The sequence below is a fragment of the Mycteria americana genome, chromosome 16, assembly GCF_035582795.1.
Source record: "Mycteria americana isolate JAX WOST 10 ecotype Jacksonville Zoo and Gardens chromosome 16, USCA_MyAme_1.0, whole genome shotgun sequence".
NCBI classification, from domain to species: Eukaryota; Metazoa; Chordata; class Aves; order Ciconiiformes; family Ciconiidae; genus Mycteria; species Mycteria americana.
Genome location: NC_134380.1, coordinates 371,832 through 387,938, shown reverse-complemented (window position 1 = coordinate 387,938; position 16,107 = coordinate 371,832). Strand labels below are relative to the sequence as shown.

At 44.5% G+C, this 16,107-nt stretch overlaps 1 protein-coding gene across 3 annotated transcripts in view; it reads left to right on the top strand.

The window, feature by feature from the left end:
- The window catches only part of GAS7 (growth arrest specific 7), a 108,329-nt gene that overhangs the window by 73,719 nt on the left and 18,503 nt on the right, over positions 1-16,107 (top strand). For all 3 annotated transcript variants that reach the window (XM_075518732.1, XM_075518733.1, XM_075518731.1), the window contains exons 6-9: positions 2,458-2,547; positions 4,741-4,856; positions 10,552-10,626; positions 13,901-13,979. In XM_075518732.1, coding sequence (XP_075374847.1) covers positions 2,458-2,547; positions 4,741-4,856; positions 10,552-10,626; positions 13,901-13,979 — 360 coding nt within the window. The remainder of the gene's footprint in view (positions 1-2,457; positions 2,548-4,740; positions 4,857-10,551; positions 10,627-13,900; positions 13,980-16,107) is intronic.

The window sequence follows — 16,107 nt, the reverse complement described above, 5'->3', positions numbered from 1 at the left end:
GCGTAGAGGCATGCCCAGGTACCAGCACAGCCTGTGATCAGCAGTGGCATGGGATTTGGGGATCTTTGAAGCGAAGCAGAGCCTTTTCTCTGTCTGCCCTTGTGCGCAGGTCCAGCAGTGGTCCAGGTCGGTGCTTGTCAGATGCTGTCTGAAAATAGCACTTTGGCTTAAGGTTTCTAGCTGGTATTTTTAAAACATTTGGGCCGATCAGTTGTGAAGCTTCCTGGTGGGGATGAGAGGAGTCTCCTAACAGGGTGTTGAGCCAGTGCGCACTGGCAGCCCCTCGCGCTGGAGCTTTGCAGTGCCCATGAGCAGCTCTGCATAGCCCGGCTTGCGCTGGCTGCACCTGGAGGAGAGGTGCCAGCTCCTGTCCTGGGGCTGAGCTGCTTCCAGCAGATGATGGGATCTGCTCGCAGGCTTTTAGATTTGGTGATCCCTGAATGGAGAAGGCAAGGTAACCCAACCTACCTAACCAAAAAAACAGGGCAAGATGGGCTTGCAGTGCTGTCCTGAGATAACTGAGCTGACAAGGAAGAGGCAGGAGAGGAAAACTTTAGCAGAGACAGAAGGTGCCCTCAGTGAAACGTCCCTCATGGAGGGGCTTCGTGCTGGAGGCTGTGGTGGTGACAGAGGTCAGCCTGGGATAACACAGGGGCCCATCACTGCAGCACGGGCAGGCCCAGCTGAGTGTGACTACACTGGCATGTCCCCTGGCATGTCCCCTGACGCCGGCAGGGGTGCAGGGTGCCCGGGCAAGGGTGAGCACTGGCACCTCTGTTGCACGGCCATCCCGCTCTGAACTGAGCTGATGTTTTATGACTCCTGATGTGTGGCACTTCTGATGGGGAGCGTGAAGGAATGGAGAGGTGTTTTCAGCAGCTCCTGTTGTCTGTTGTTGGGACCATGTGGCCGGTGGAGGCTGGCTCTGGCTGGAGATGGAGGCTCACCCATGCACAGCTGCTGCCTGCAAAGTGATGGTGAAGTGAGAGCCCTGGTCTCCGACCTCCTGCAGATCAGACTGAAGCCTGATGGGAGCTGGAAGGGAAGACGCATGGTTTAGGATCTGGAAGGGAAGACGCATGGTTTAGGATCTAGCTGAGGTGACGGCCAAAGACACCGTAGGTACAGGGTCCTCAGCCTGCTTTGAAATGGACTTGGCAAGCTCTGGACAGAGTGGTTTTTGTGGAGAAGCAGGAGGGAGAAAGCTCTTGTATTACATACAGCACAGCCACTGAAACTTCAGCATGGGCAGACAGCAACAGAGCCAAAGTGGGTTTGCAGGAACAGCGTTGTATCAGCTAAAGGCTTTGTCTGCGTTGCTCTAGCGTGGTGGGTTTACACTGTGTCAGCGCTTTGCAGCATGTTGCCGTGTCCTTTTTGATCCTATCTGAATAGCCCAGAGGCAGATTCACTGCGTGTAAGCACTACCTTTAGGTCTGCCCGTGCAGCTGTGCTAACCCTGCCCACAGCTTTGTTTTTGGATTACCTGTGAACGTTAACTGAGCCAAAAAAAAACCCAAACCCATACAGTTATATTTATGAGTCTTCCATCCCTAATTTCTGTTGCTTCCTTGATTAATAAACAAGTACTCTCAGTGTCCAGTGAACCTGCGGGCAATAAGAGGGACTGCTTTTAGTGTGCCTGCCCAGCAGAAATTTGAGGTGAGCGTTATGTACTGGCAGTGAGCTCTGACTCTTGCCGATGCTTCCCCTGAAGGGCTTAACTGTGTCCAGAGTTATTCTGCAGCACGTTCTGCAGTAGCTGTCACACTCTTTCCTTCCACTGTGCTTTTATCAGGCTACATTTTCTACTGCGATAACTTAATGAGCACTTGTGCTTTTTTATGCCTTTGTTTAACGACTGTGCGCTGAGGCCTGTCTCACAACTTGCTGTGGGTTTTGCGCCCTGAAGGCTAGCTGGCTTTAGGGAACCCCTGTTCCTATTTGCAGGGAGCATCACTTTCATCTGAAAAGGTCTCTGGGATAGGTGGAAGGGCTGTGCACTGAAAAAATAACACTGTTTTTTGTAATCCTGTAAGAGACCAACATAGGCAAGATTTTCTGATGAGATACACCGATAGTGCCTTCAGTGCTCTCTGCTGCTCATGGTATTTCTTGTGTTCAGGGCATGCTCAGGGTGTTTCACATCAAGATTTTTACCACAGTTTGTTAGGGATCTAGGAGAGCTCCCTGTATGGCGCTTTCCAAATCAAGCAGGTTTTCCTCATGTGAAATGGGTAGTTTATTTTCCTCTGAGCCGACAGTTCTGCTTGCTCAGAGGAGCTTTCTGGGAATACTTAGCTTCTCTTCCCATGCAACAACCAATTTTTCTTCACTGACATGCATTCACTGTGGATTTTCTGATTGGAAGCATGTGTATATAATGCTTCATTTGCATATTTCTCATCAACAGCTAAATTTCATTACCTTCTAACTCTCTTTGGCCTTTTTTTACAGATAAACTGTGTGACTTTCCCCCACCCTGACGTAATGCCAGAGCAGCAGTTGCTGAAACCTTCGGAGTGGAGCTACTGTGATTATTTCTGGGTAAGTAGGCAGCCAGCCACATGCCATATTGCAGCTCCTGAGCTTCCGAAAAAGTGGAACAAACAACTTCATTTGTGGTACAAGGTAAAGGAGAATTTGGGCTGAAATGCAGTGTGTTAGGACAGCACTAGGGAGACTGAGGATGCCAGTGAAGATCAGGTGGAAACCATTTCACCGGTCTCAGATGTGGGCGACTATCAGAGAAGAGTGTCCAGGAAGGCAAGGTCAGCTGTCAGGAGATGGCTTTGATCAGGAAATGGGGAGGATGTAGGACAAACTACACGTCTCAGAATACCTCAGCCAAAAGGGCTGTGCAGCCGGAGGAGGGATAGCGAGCTGGCTGACAGGAAATATTATTTCAGTGTTTCCCAGAGCATGAGAGCTAGGGATGCACAAGTGAAGCTGGGGGTATCACATTTAAAACAAGCAGATAGTTAGAAACTTTGCGTTAAATTGTAAAACTCACTCCCGTGGGATATTCTGGAGGACAGACGATAAATGACCTTTTTAAAGGATGAAGTTTGTGAAGGACAGGACCATTTGTAGCTCTTAAATTGAGTAGTTTTAATGCAGCCTTCAGCACAGGAAGTCTTCAGTGGCTGTATTTCTGTATGTGCCCTCTTGTGCTTAGCTCCGCTTTCAGGATCCCGAATCAGATTAAAATGATACAGTAGTCCTTCGAGTGTGGAGCTGATAGAAAAAATCTTCCGCTGGAAAACTGTTTTTTGGGGTATGGGGGAATACTACCTCAACAATGAAGATTTTATGAATTTTATATGTCTTTTCAGTTATCGGCTATTGAAGCGTTTCCATTTTTTTAAAAAAAGTTTCACTTACAAAAAAATGTAGCTGTTGCAGGCACAGCAGCACTTCCCCTCGTGCGTGCTCAGGGTTGGTGTGAGGACTAACGGCAGTAACTTGCTAAAATACACTGACATACTTGCAAATGATCACGTTACCAAACCATCAAAGTTTCTTCAGTTTCTTCTGGTCTTCTGATCCCAACGAGCAATAAATTGGAAATGGTGTATAGGCTTATTTTTTGCATGTGTCTTAAAGAAGTCGCTGCCCTGCTTGGTTCTTTCCATTTAGGCTTGGCCATTGCTTGGCTCCTTGGGTTTGGTCACATCTCACTCTCAGTGAAACTGCACTTAAAGCTGCCTTTCTTCTGCAAACTTTTATCCTCCCATAGCTCCGCTCCCAGGACTTTCCTCTTGTTCAGCCTTGTAATCCATGGTCTCCCCATGACTACCTCCTTCTCGGATCAACTCCGCTCCTCCCATTGTCTCAGGCTGGTAGTGCCCAGCTGCCCGGTGCCTGGCATGGCGTCCTACAAGTCTGCTTTGATAAACGTGGCATTTTTCTCTGTGCAAATGTGCAGCACCCAAGGTATCGGAGCAAAACCTATAGTCCTTAGGGAAGTGTTCTCCAGGCCTGTTTGTTGGAAGAGGGTGGGAAGTGAAATTCTGAAATAAAGGAAAGCAGAGAGAGGAGGGAGAGAAAAGAGACAGCCGAGAGAAGACTGTGTTGGTCCTTGTAGCAACCCTGAAGTCAGTGGAGTAAGGGGTGAAAAGGGCTGTGTAGGAAACAAACAGTGAAAGATGGGATGTATGGCGGTAATCTATTGAACAAGTTGCTGTTTTACCCTGCTTTGCAGCAGATCTGTGCAAACTGGCTATATTTTTCTGAGTGCAAATCAGGGTTGAACTTTACAGTCTATAAAAGGTTGTTTAGGGCTGCGTTACCCGTGGAAAGAGCAGCAGTGTCCTCCCCTGTCCCCCAGCACTTCCCTTGTGCTGGCTCCAGGATCCCTTCTCTTTGCAGGGCTGAGCCATCAGGGCTCATGCTTGCCAGAGCCCGCCCAGGGCTGTTACCAGGTAATGAAAGGCCATGGGCGGAAGGGAAGGCAAGACTGCTGCTTTGGCCCCAACGTAGTGTTATGCGAGCTAAAGATAACTGTAAAACTTATTTTTTTTAATTAAAAAAAAGGAATAAGAGGAGGGGGAAAGAGAAAGTGTTGGACTATTCCTCTGAAAGGGGCTGATGTGCTGCGACCATCAGCTGTTACCAGAGGAGAGCTCTTCGGACACCGTCACTGCCTGTTGCTGGGACTGCTCGGGCAGCTGCTGCTGGGAACTGTGTCTGTGGTTTTGATCCCCATATCTTTTTCCTGAACTTCCTTTTTCCTTCCAGGCTGATAAGAAGGATTCGCAAGGGAACAATACAGTGTCGGGATTTGAAATTCTTCTTCAAAAGCAACTTAAAGGGAAACAAATGCAGAAAGAAATGGCAGAGTTCGTTCGAGAAAGGTAATTAGCACTTTGCTGTCAAATTAACTATTTATGGCAATATTTTTTTTCCTGATTTAGATATTCCTTTGGTAAACTAATGACATAGCATAAACTGCATAAAAGATACGCTACCAATTCTTAAAGAACATTTAATAATTCTTTAATGTCCATCCACACTCTCCAGTCTTCCCCAGCTCTCACTCATCTCTCCTGTTGTGCCTGTCTCAGTCGTATTGCACGCAGGCTGTCCGTTTAGATAGAGGGAACGAAGAAGGTTTTAAGCTGCAGATTCAAGGGAAAAACATGGACATGGAAAAAACAGAGTAGAGCTGATATTTAGAAAGGAAATATTTTGTCTGAAAAATAGAGAAGCAATTTGTTGACATGGAGCATAGGCACAGTTTCCTAGGGGAAGATGTAAAAAGATAGCACTTGAGACTTAAGCTGGTTATGGAGCTAAATTACACAGATATTTAGAGTGAACCCCAAATCATAAAGGCAGATGTCGCTACCAGAAAATGCCAGAATGCTATTAATGGGCTGTTGCTCTGCTGACATGGGAAGTGCACTGAGCACCAAACAAGCAGTTGATAGATGCTCAGTTCAACCATGTACAGGAGATGATGTGACATCATTACTCATAAATAGTGTCACTATTATTTGAAATCGCTTGTCATGTGTCCAAGCCAGTGTAAATCATCTTGAGGATGACTCTCACAACTTGAGAACAGCCCATAGGGAACAAGCAGTATTTACTCCCAGGAGGAAGGCAGAGCACGCTGATGGATGTTCTCTCTTGGAGGCAATTGCACCAGTTGAAGGAGCTGCTGTCCTCTGTTATTGCCTCTATGTTGCTGCTTGCTGCTGAGTTGATATTGCCTTCCTGCTCCACTGCTGCGGACACAGCGTGGCTATGCTGACGTAAATCAATAGTGGTGGAAGCAATAAATGGGGCAACAAACAGGCACCTGTGTTGGCGTTTGGGGGAGAGTTCAATTGGGCAGAACTTGCAGATAGTTGCTTTCATTTGTGGTTTGTTTTCTTTCTCCCTCTTGTCTTTTTTTTTAGTATTAGGGATATGGCAGCAGTGGAGAAATGCAAAGTATATCACAGGCAATAAAGACGGTCTGATACAGGAGGTGCAGAGTGTCCAGCATCCACGTGTGGTTCCTAATGCCTTTGACGTAAGACAGTCCGAGAGACAGTTGCCTCTATGATCCATGAAAAGGTGTGACCAGAGGATGCAGGTAGAAGAATGGACCAGCTGGCAAAGGAAGAATACAATTGAGAAATAGTCTTGCTAAGCTAGAAGATGAGGAGAAGGCATGCAGAATTGTGATAGCTGTGGCCAGGGAAAAGAGGAGGAAAGCTGCTCCAGAGAAAGTAATATATAATGAAATTTGACAGAAACAAAAGAAAGCAGCATTCAAGAGGGAGGGAAGGTTGGCATGGAATGAGAGAGAGCAAGGAGGGAGCAGCTCTGACACTGGGAAGAGGCATGTTCGTGTCCTCAGTAGAGGAAGAAGTAGGCATGCTATAGAAGAAAAGACAGAAAAGATTCACTGTGTGTTGGAAACAAAGAAGGTTTGGAATTGAGTGTGAAGAGGATCTAGATGGGAGTTATAAAATGAATATATTTTTCTTCTGTTTGGAACAAATGACTCAGGATTGCTCTGTGTGAAAAAGGAGGAGGACAGTGTTGAGCTGGAGAGGTTACTCACGGAAACGAGAGCTCAGGCCATCAGGGGAACCTTTACATTCCCAGCTAAGAGGGAAGAAGTACTGATAAGATTTTCTTGATGACCATCAGGTGGCTCGGGGAATACAAGACCACATTTAAATAGGGGTTTTCATGTCCAGAAAAATTCTCTACATCTGTACAACTAGCCTTCTGGAGGTGAGGCTCAGGTAGCTAATAAAAATAGCTTTAAATAGCTATTTAAATAGCTATTTAAATCTGGGATGAGACACAATAACCAGATTTCTTAATCAAATAACCAGCAACTAAGTGAAATGTAGTTTATCAAGTAGATGCTTTACAGGAGCTACTTGTAAATAGCAGTCTTTGAGTAAGCAATTATGTGTTCATTCAGTTCTTGTTGACAAAGGCACGGTTATAATACAGACTTTGAATTTAATAAGGCAGGCCTCAAGAAAGAGAGGAAAATAATTAGTAAATTGACTGAACTGAAATATCAAGGATGTGGGTGTGAAAGAAGGAAAGAATTTCTTTAAGTCAAAAGTGAAAATATGGTCCAGCATTTGCATTCAAGTAAGCACTCCAAAACTGCCAAGAAAATCTGCAGACTGCCCTGAATAGCATCAGTCTCTCCAAGTATAAGTAGTGTTTTTATTAGCAAAGGAACACTGTCTTAGGCTTTTGACCACTCACTTTTTAATTGAGCTGGACTATGCTTAGAAAATTTAAAATAAATAGCAGATCATTTAACTACATGAAAAGAAACACAAGCAGGAGAATGGCTGTAGTGAGTCTGATGAAGGTCTGTCTAGCCCACTGACGTTGGTCTGACCATGGCAGTACTGAGTGCATAAGAGGAAAAGAGCATGGGAGGCTCTGTCTTCCCAGCTTCCCATAACCAGAAGTTTGGGGATTTCCAGAGCCAGAGTTTGCCTTAGGTCTGCCGTGTTCAGCAGATACTTGTAAACATCTTCCACTGTTTGTCTAATCCTTTTGAGTCTTTTTATATTTTTGACCACTGCAACAATTTGTAGCAGACTTCTGCAATTTATGCACTACGGGAAAAGTAATTATGCTTCTGTTGCCTGATAATTTCATTGTTGCCTCCTAATCTGGAGAAATAATGTAAAAAGACTCATCGTTACTGTCTTCACCCAGTGACAGTTGTGTAGATGTCTGTCAGATATCCTCTATCACCTTTTCTCCATGTTCCCTGTGTTGTCTTAATCTATTTAGTTTCTTCTTGCATGGTAGTCACATCAGATCATCTTTGCCTCCTTTTGTAGCTCTCTAGTTTTTCTTCATCCATTATAACATGGCGTGACTGAAACTATTTGAGTGTGGGCACATGAAGTACTTTATTTAAAAAAAAAAAGCATGAGAGCAGGGAATAAACATCTAAAGAGCAACTAGAACTAATAAAGTCAAGACAGTATGGGTCAAAATGCACTTATAATCTGTAATGCTTCCGACTACACGGGGAGTGAAGTTCTGAAAGTTTTCAGACAAGTTAGTGGAAACAAGAAACTTAGGGGGGTTTTTTGGTGTGAAGCTGGAGTAACTGCGGAACAGCCGTGGGGATTTCTGGAGGTAGGCTTACAAGGCTCAGGAGTCCCTGTGTACTGGCGTGTTGGTGTTTCACAGTCAGCACAATCCAGAGTTCGCAGGGTGTTTATATCAGCCAGGGCCAGGAGGCATTTTTTTTTCCCTTTTTGAGGTATAACTTCATCTTGGTTTTTAGCCTCTTTTGAGGTTTTCAAGGTGTTTTGGCCACAGACGATGACAGGGCGCCAGGCTGGGGTGGAAAAATTTATGTCTTATAATTGGTGCTCTTAAGCAATAACCAATTCACCTTTTAATTGTCTTTTTTTATTATTCCTCCTTGCCAAGGCAGTCTGCCCTATTAGTAGTGCCATCCACCTGCAGTGCAAGTAACACTTGAAATCCCAGAGCCTGGGGCAAAACTGGGACCAGTGAGGACCGCTTCCATTGAAGCCCAGTGGCTTTGCACTTAGGGTGCCACGCTTAGGACAGGCACTGATGGCAGCAGATGTAGTGTGTCTTATGTGTGATTGTGAAAATCATGAGGCTTCCTTTTGTCTTGTTGTGTTCAATACTTCCCCAGCTACAGCAGTATCAAGAAAGAACTTCACAGGGTTTTCAGTTCATTATTTCACAGCAAACCTTTATGGTGGAAGAAGGTTATTCATCTTGTCATGAGACAAAGGACCGAGACACAGATTCTGTGTGGGTCTGTCTGTATGGGCAGCTCAGAACAGTCAGCAGACCAGCTAGCACCTTTGCACACCTACCATCCACAAATAAATCACTCAAAGGCATCCTTAAGCCAAAATCCAGCAGGAATGAAGTTGCCTGGTGAAGGATGTAGACTAGAGCTTTGGCTGGGGACTCCTGGTAACTGAGGCAAAAGCAGTAAGCCCTGGCTTTGGGCTGGACACGTAGGTATTTCTCTCAGCTACATTTAGACATTTGCATCTTCATTATAGTTGACCTATGCTTCCTCTCCAGTCCGTAGAAATTGCCACTTCTGAGACAAGATTAGTCTCATCCTGAAGTAGGTCAGGTGAAATGTGCCTGGATAAAGCCCTTTTCATAGTGAGGTCCTAACCACAGTGTAGCCTCTGGTGCTGGACAACTGTATTTGGCCTTGCTACAGCAGGCGTGGGGAGCTGGCTGGTTTTGTTATCACAGGAGGGGGAAGAAGAGGACCCCCACGTGCTGGGTGAGGTCTGCAGTTCTACTGTGCCGTACCAAGCTGGGTATCACCTTGAGCCTCAGCGAGCTGCGTCCCACAGAGTGACATCCAGATCGTATTTTCAGTACCCCAGAATATCAGACCCCTCTTAGCTGGCTCAGGGGACCCCTTTTGTCTCGAATATACCACGCATAACAGTGCTTGCTCAACTAGCTACTGCAAATGGGTGTGCCAAAAATATCCCACCTTCTGTCTTCTCCCTGGAAGGAGATGGATTTCAAACCAGGTTTTTCCCCTGCTTGTATGTAGTTAGCACAGAATCGGGAGTTGCTCCACCTGGGTGCCGCTCAGCTCTCTCTTGGAGATGCTCTATTGAGCAAGCTGGTTTGGAAACCAGCAAATAGCCAGTTGTTTGCCCTAGTTGGGATCATGTATACCTTGCAGATGTTTCACTAGGAGAACTCAGGGGAGCCAGAGATGGGTTTCAGGCATGAAGCATGTCACCTCTGAACCAGCAGCTGCTCCTTCCCTCCCTGCTGTGCAATCAGCATTTACCCTTGCCCCCTCGCTCAACAGCTACGCTTGCTCTTCTCCCTGCAGCCATTCCCATAGCGTTTGTGTGCCAACAGCTTCCCTCTTCTGCATCCCCGCTGCTGGCGAGCTCAGGTCCTGTTCCTGGTGTGGTGCTGCTGAGTGAATGGAGAGAAGGACAGGGCAGTGGATGGGATGGGTGAAGGGCAGGGGCTGCACCACCACATGTCGGTGACAGAAGCCCCTGCCACATCTTCACCAGCTTTGCTGTCTGTAACAGGGAGCAGGCAGCATTCGGTGTCCCTAGGAAAGGTGCGGTCCAGCACCCCAAACCTCATTTGGATTTCTCCTGTATCGCTGCATTCCTTCATCTTCACTTCAGGGATGTGCAACCTCACGTTTAGCAGCAGACGGAAACACATGCTTCTCGAGTGAGCCCAGTTTTGCAGACAGTCCATGTTGCACAGTAGAAACACTTTGTCCTTGTTATTTGCTCTCCAGAACTGTAGCTTTTTCTTCTAATTTTATCACACATGCTGTCCTGCATATATCCCTGCTCTTGCCGTTGCATTTTTAGCATATGGAGGGGAGAGAGATGGATCCTGAAACTGGTGCTGCCAAGCCCTGGAGACTGAAAGGAAAATTCCTGTGGCAAGATCTGTTAAAATGCAGAGAATTTCTTTAAATTATGTGTGTGGGTTTCTGCCTTAAAGCTTACTTACTGCTGTCTTTTTATTTTCTCTGTGTGTGTGTGTATGTGAGTGTAGGATAAAGATTGAGGAGGAATATGCTAAGAACCTGTCCAAACTGTCTCAGAATTCCTTGGCTGCTCAGGAAGAAGGGTAAGTGTATCTCTGTGACTTTTGCAGAAGACAAGAATTTTAACATAAAAGGCATTCCTCCCACACGGGTACATGTATTTTTCCTGAGCTCTCCCATTGAGTAGAGGTTTATTTAGCTTGGCATCCTGGGTGTGTTGAAGAAGATAGAATTGCTTTGGAATATTTTTCTTTTGAAGATTTTCATGGTAAATTTTTGGGAATATCTGTATAAAACCTTGCATTTCCAATAATGTGTTTATGCTATCCTTGTTCTAGCCAGTGCTAGGTCCTTTAGGGATTAGCAAGTATAAGTACTAAATTACTTTGAATATGGAAGAATATATGGAATATATATACTGCTGATAGTAGATCCATAAGGTCAGGCCAGCAGAATTGGAGCAGCACAGACAGAGGGAGGAAGAAGTTGTCTCTTCTCATCTTGGGTCTGGCCCTCCAAGAAAAGCAGCAGGTTGTCCCTTATTTACAGCATGTTCACACTTTGGAAGTTATTAAGAAGGTATTAGGCAATGCTCTTCAGACTAGATTGTAATTCTTCAGTAATAATGAGAAGACACCACTCCTGAAGGATTAGAAGTTGTTAGCTCTATCTGTTCCAACACAAACTCTCTAAGCACTGAAAGCCAAGGTTGGAAACAACTGTCCTCACCCTAGTTCTGACGCAGTGTGTTTCTTCTGGCAGTGAACCTCCACGAGGTGTTTGCTCAGCTTCCGGTAGGCAAGAACAGAAATGGCAAGAGGCTAACTAGGCTGTTACTTCTCTAAGCACCTACATTGACGATGGTTTCTGTTCTTCTTTACCCTTTAGGGGTGGGTGTTAACCTGCTCCTAGCAAAGCTAAAACCGCTTTCTTCCACATCCTCCTCTCACTTTCTCCTACCCCCAGTAGGAGAAGGGGGGAATGCCTGAAAAAATGAAGGGGACGGAAACTAGGGGAGAGTAGATGAAAAGAGAGGGAATGAAGACTGAAGCATAAAAAATGTTGAAGCAGGGAACTGAAGGGGATACGGAGCAGAGTGCAGGGAGCTAGGAACACTGCCCAGTGGTGCTCTGACTGGAGAGGTGGCAAGGTGAGGGAATGGAAGGTGCTGTTGTGGCCAAATTGGCTAGGACCAGGAAGAGGCTAGTGAGAAGATCCTGGTTATCAGTGAGGTCCAGGAAAGGGAAAAAGTCCATTTTAAAAAGTGAGGGAGGAAGAGCAGCCAACAAGAGGATTTGAAGGAGCCAAAAGTGGGACTGCAGCCTAGCACACTCAAAGTAAACATTCACCAGGGTCTTCCTCTCATTTCTGAGAAGATGAGTCAGGGGACCCCATGAACTGCTCTGTGAACACACCAGTTACCACCGCTGGTTTCATACTCCACAGAGCATTTTGCAGCTTTGCTGTCCAGTGGTCTATGGAATTGACGCAAAGTACGGGCTATCCCTCCAGGGTCCTCTGCCCTCCTCTGGTGGTAAGAAGGATCCCACTATCATGTATGTGAGTGGGACACGAGGGTGATGAGATGGGACCTTTTTGTGGTATTGGGATGGCTCTGTCCAAGTTTCTGTGAGTACAGTGCTGCTGCACGTACACGGAAGGTGATACAATCCACGGTCATTTACGTCATTGTGGTTGGATAAGAGATGCAGACGATGCTTAGCAGGCTGAAATGCCTTCTTGACTTAAATAGATCAGATAAAATAGTACCAGTGAGAACTAGACAGTGGGAGGGGACCTCAGGGTGGGACTAGGGGAGGAGAAGAGTTGGGAGCACTTATGTAGGTGAAACAATCTCAGGTTGTTTAGCTGTGATGAACACCATACTTGACTCAACTCATTGGAGCAATGTCAGAGATTACAGATCATTATTTTGAAATTCCAGATGACAGGCAATTTTTCGGGCTATCAGGAAGGGGGCTACCTTTGACAAGGTGGTGGGGGAGAGAGAAAAGGAGCCAGGAAATTGTAGATCAGTCAGCTTTATATGACCTGTGCAAAGTGGTAGAATAAATCATCATGCTTTCTAGAAGCACTCAGCAGAAAACTAAGGTGATGAGCAATTATTGTGGATGCATACAGAACAAACAATGTCAAACCAACCTAAATTCCTCCAGTGATGGAATAACAGAAGAAGTCAGCATCATAGCTCTTAATTTAGTATAGCTTTTTACAATGGGAGATTCTCGTAGGCAGGCAAAAGAAATGTGGCCTAAATAAAGCCTAAGGTGCAAAACTAGGTAAGAAATCATACCTCCTACTTAAAAAAAGTAAAGTGCAGAAAGTAGCTATGGAGTGAGATCCCATAAGGTTCGTCCTAAGTCCAGATTTTTTTCAATGTTTTTGTTAATGACTTATGATAGAATAAATAATGGATTTACTGTAATCAGAGATGAGACAAAGCTAGGAGGGATGGTGTGTACAATTTGAAGAAAAGATTGCAGTTCCAAATTATTTTGTTAAACTAGAGAAGTGAACTGAAAAAAATTAAGAAGCATTTCAATGAGGACAAAGTACCAGGTTCTATACTTTCAAAGGATGTGAAAGATACAGTTACATAACAGTTTGTGGGAGAAGGATCTGGCTGTAGTGAATCACAAGCTTATTCATCAACAACTTCACGCTGTTGTCTAAAAAAGCAATCGTACTGAGATAAGTAGAAGAAAGAGTGTCTGATATGAAATAATCTGTCACCAGTTTAGCAACTGGAAGACCTCTGCTGGAAGACGGTGTAGTTTTGGTTGTGATGCATTAAGAGGAATCTAGGCTGTTGGAGAGGGTCTAGAGGAGTGTACCAAAACTGTGGTCATCTAGAAAATAATTTGTCTGAAGGAAAAAGAAGATGGAGAAAAGACCTGCTAATTTTCAAATACTGAAAGGCTTCTCTGAGGAGAAGTAGAGTAATCTGTTCACCAGAGGTAGGGTGTAAAGTAGAAGAGGCAATGGGAAAACTGCATTGGGGAATATATATTTTAAGGATTAGAAAAGAAAAACTTCGTTATGGTAAGGATAGGAAGCTGAAGTATCTTGCTTATGGAGACTGTGGCATCTCTGTAACTGGAGATCGTTATGAGCAGTGTTTTCAAAGATCTGCTACATACAATGTAAATATAATTCTGCCTTGGTCACAGAGATCGGTTATCTTCTCAGATTTCTGCTATCACTTTTCCATGATTTTGCTGAGCATGATATGCTACAAAGTGTTGTGCCTTATCTATCTGACACTATCTGACAAATCTTGCTGGGAGGATGTGCAGAAGACAGGGCATTGATCACTGTCGCTCTGTGTTCTTTCAGCACACTAGGAGAGGCTTGGGCTCAGCTAAAGAAGAGTCTAGCTGATGAAGCAGAGGTTCATCTCAAATTTTCTTCTAAGGTAAATAGTTCTTCCTTTTGCAAAGACTTTTGCCGTGTAATTGATGTGGATCCCCCTTCGGTGCTTGTTAGTGGGGAAAATACATGTGCATACGGTACAAATTTAGAAGAATTAATAAGTTGGTGAACAACCTTATTGAAACTGTCCATTCTTCCTGCCAAAATCATAGTTTATTTAATCTACCTGAGGAGTAAGTTAAAACACATCTAGCCTTAATTTTTCATAAAAAAGAAGGAAAACTGATTCTAGAGATTATTCACCTAGGGCTCTAAGTTCCAGTCTGTTCAAGTAAATTTACCTAGAGGTTGTACAGATTACTTCTGTAGAGGAAGAAATAAAAAATAATATTTGGCTTCTCAACAAGAATCGACTGTATCTGTCTGGAAGGAAGAGAACCAAGACTCTGACTTCTTCGTATCGTTAGCCTTTCTGAAAAGTGCACTGGGAACTTACTTCATGTTATTTTTGGATCTTCTCTCAAGTGATGCCCAAGGAGATTTCTTGTACAAATTACGGTATTTATCTGGTTTTTTTCCACCACATGTGACATACTCTTGCGTCCTGTTACATTATGTTAACCTCTGTGGGTGATCAAGTTCAATACAGTGGCAGATATCTCAACGCAGCAGCCATGTTCTGGAGGAAAATTATAGCTCTGCACTGTTTGTAAGTGATTATGCAGAGGTTACTCAGGCAACCAGCCGCTGCCTTGGTAACCTGCTGCTCTGCTTCGAACTTCTACTTCAGGGCTGTAATTAGTGAAATACTTTTTACTCCCCGTTGTCCTCCCGTATTGTTTTCCAAGAGGAAGAAATGCACCCTGGAGTGGTGTGTGCATGTAGGCAGGCAATGTATAGGGGCTCTTTCATTATTTTACTTTTCCTTAAACCCTGCACAGAAGCTCCTGTAGCATCCTCTGAACTCTCCCTACTGTTCCTGTACCTGCTTTGGGAGTTCCTAGTTCCAGCTTTCTTTTATTGACAGAGTATGTTTTTAAACATATTGATTATTGCTATTACTTTCAGAGAAGTTATTCTTAGAAGTAGTAATTATATTTCTCGTTGATAGTTGAACAAAACCAGTCAGTGCTGGCACAAGCAGTCAGTACGGTGCAGAGCACACCAAGAATATTCAAGCATAAACACCAGCCACGAAGACATTGAACAACTTCCGTGAGAGTCCTTCATGGCAGTGTTACGTTGGGGCTCACGAACAGATCGGAGAAGGTGACAGCACTCTCGTGGCACTTGGAACATAAAATATTATTACACTACTAGTCCCTGTACAGACTGGCATGGCAGCTGTAGATACATGCACAGGAGGAATCTTTCAAGAAGGATGTCATGGCATTGAACCTCTTCTCTAGCTTTCTGATTGTCCCTTACTGAGCTCCAGGAGATGAGTTCTGCTGGAAGAGAAGTTGCACATGTGTTGTACTAGTTGAAGTCATGGTGTGCTGGCCTGGATATGATGGTTTGTTACCAGCCATTCTGGAAATGATGCTGAATGGAGCAAAGGAAAAAATTAGTACTTGTGAAATCAGAGGAATTTTTGAAGTGTGGTTTCTGATAACTCAGCTGTGTAGTTTCTCCAGCATCTAATACTATGATTAACCCTATGCCTCTGTCGTTCTGCCTAAGTCTCTACCATACTGGTACAGAGATATGGGGTCTCTCTCCTATACCTGATAACTTCTTTTAGCAAACTTCTTGAAATCTCAAGTTCTTCGTCACATCTCACCCATTCAGTGATGGGTAAGTGTCAGAGTTGTCTATATACACTGGTGCTTTAAATGTCTTCATCTTAGGAAAGTAGTTTATGGTTTTTTCATCTATTGCATGCATTTGAAAGTCTTCTAGCAAGATCTTCTAGCAAAAAAAAAAAAAAAAAAAGAAGAAGAAATATGGCCAACTGTAACACAACACTTAAAAGTCTGGGTCATTCACATGTGAGTCTATTTTGATAGCTTATGGTACCTCTTGCAAGATGGAGGTTCAAGCAGGATAATGATGCTAGAGGAAAGATGACTGCCTTCACTGAGAAGTCCGCCTCTTTGATTCCCAGAACACAAAACTGGAGAAAGCAGTTGCCTTCTTTGCATTTTGCGCCTCCTGGTGATGCCTTTCCC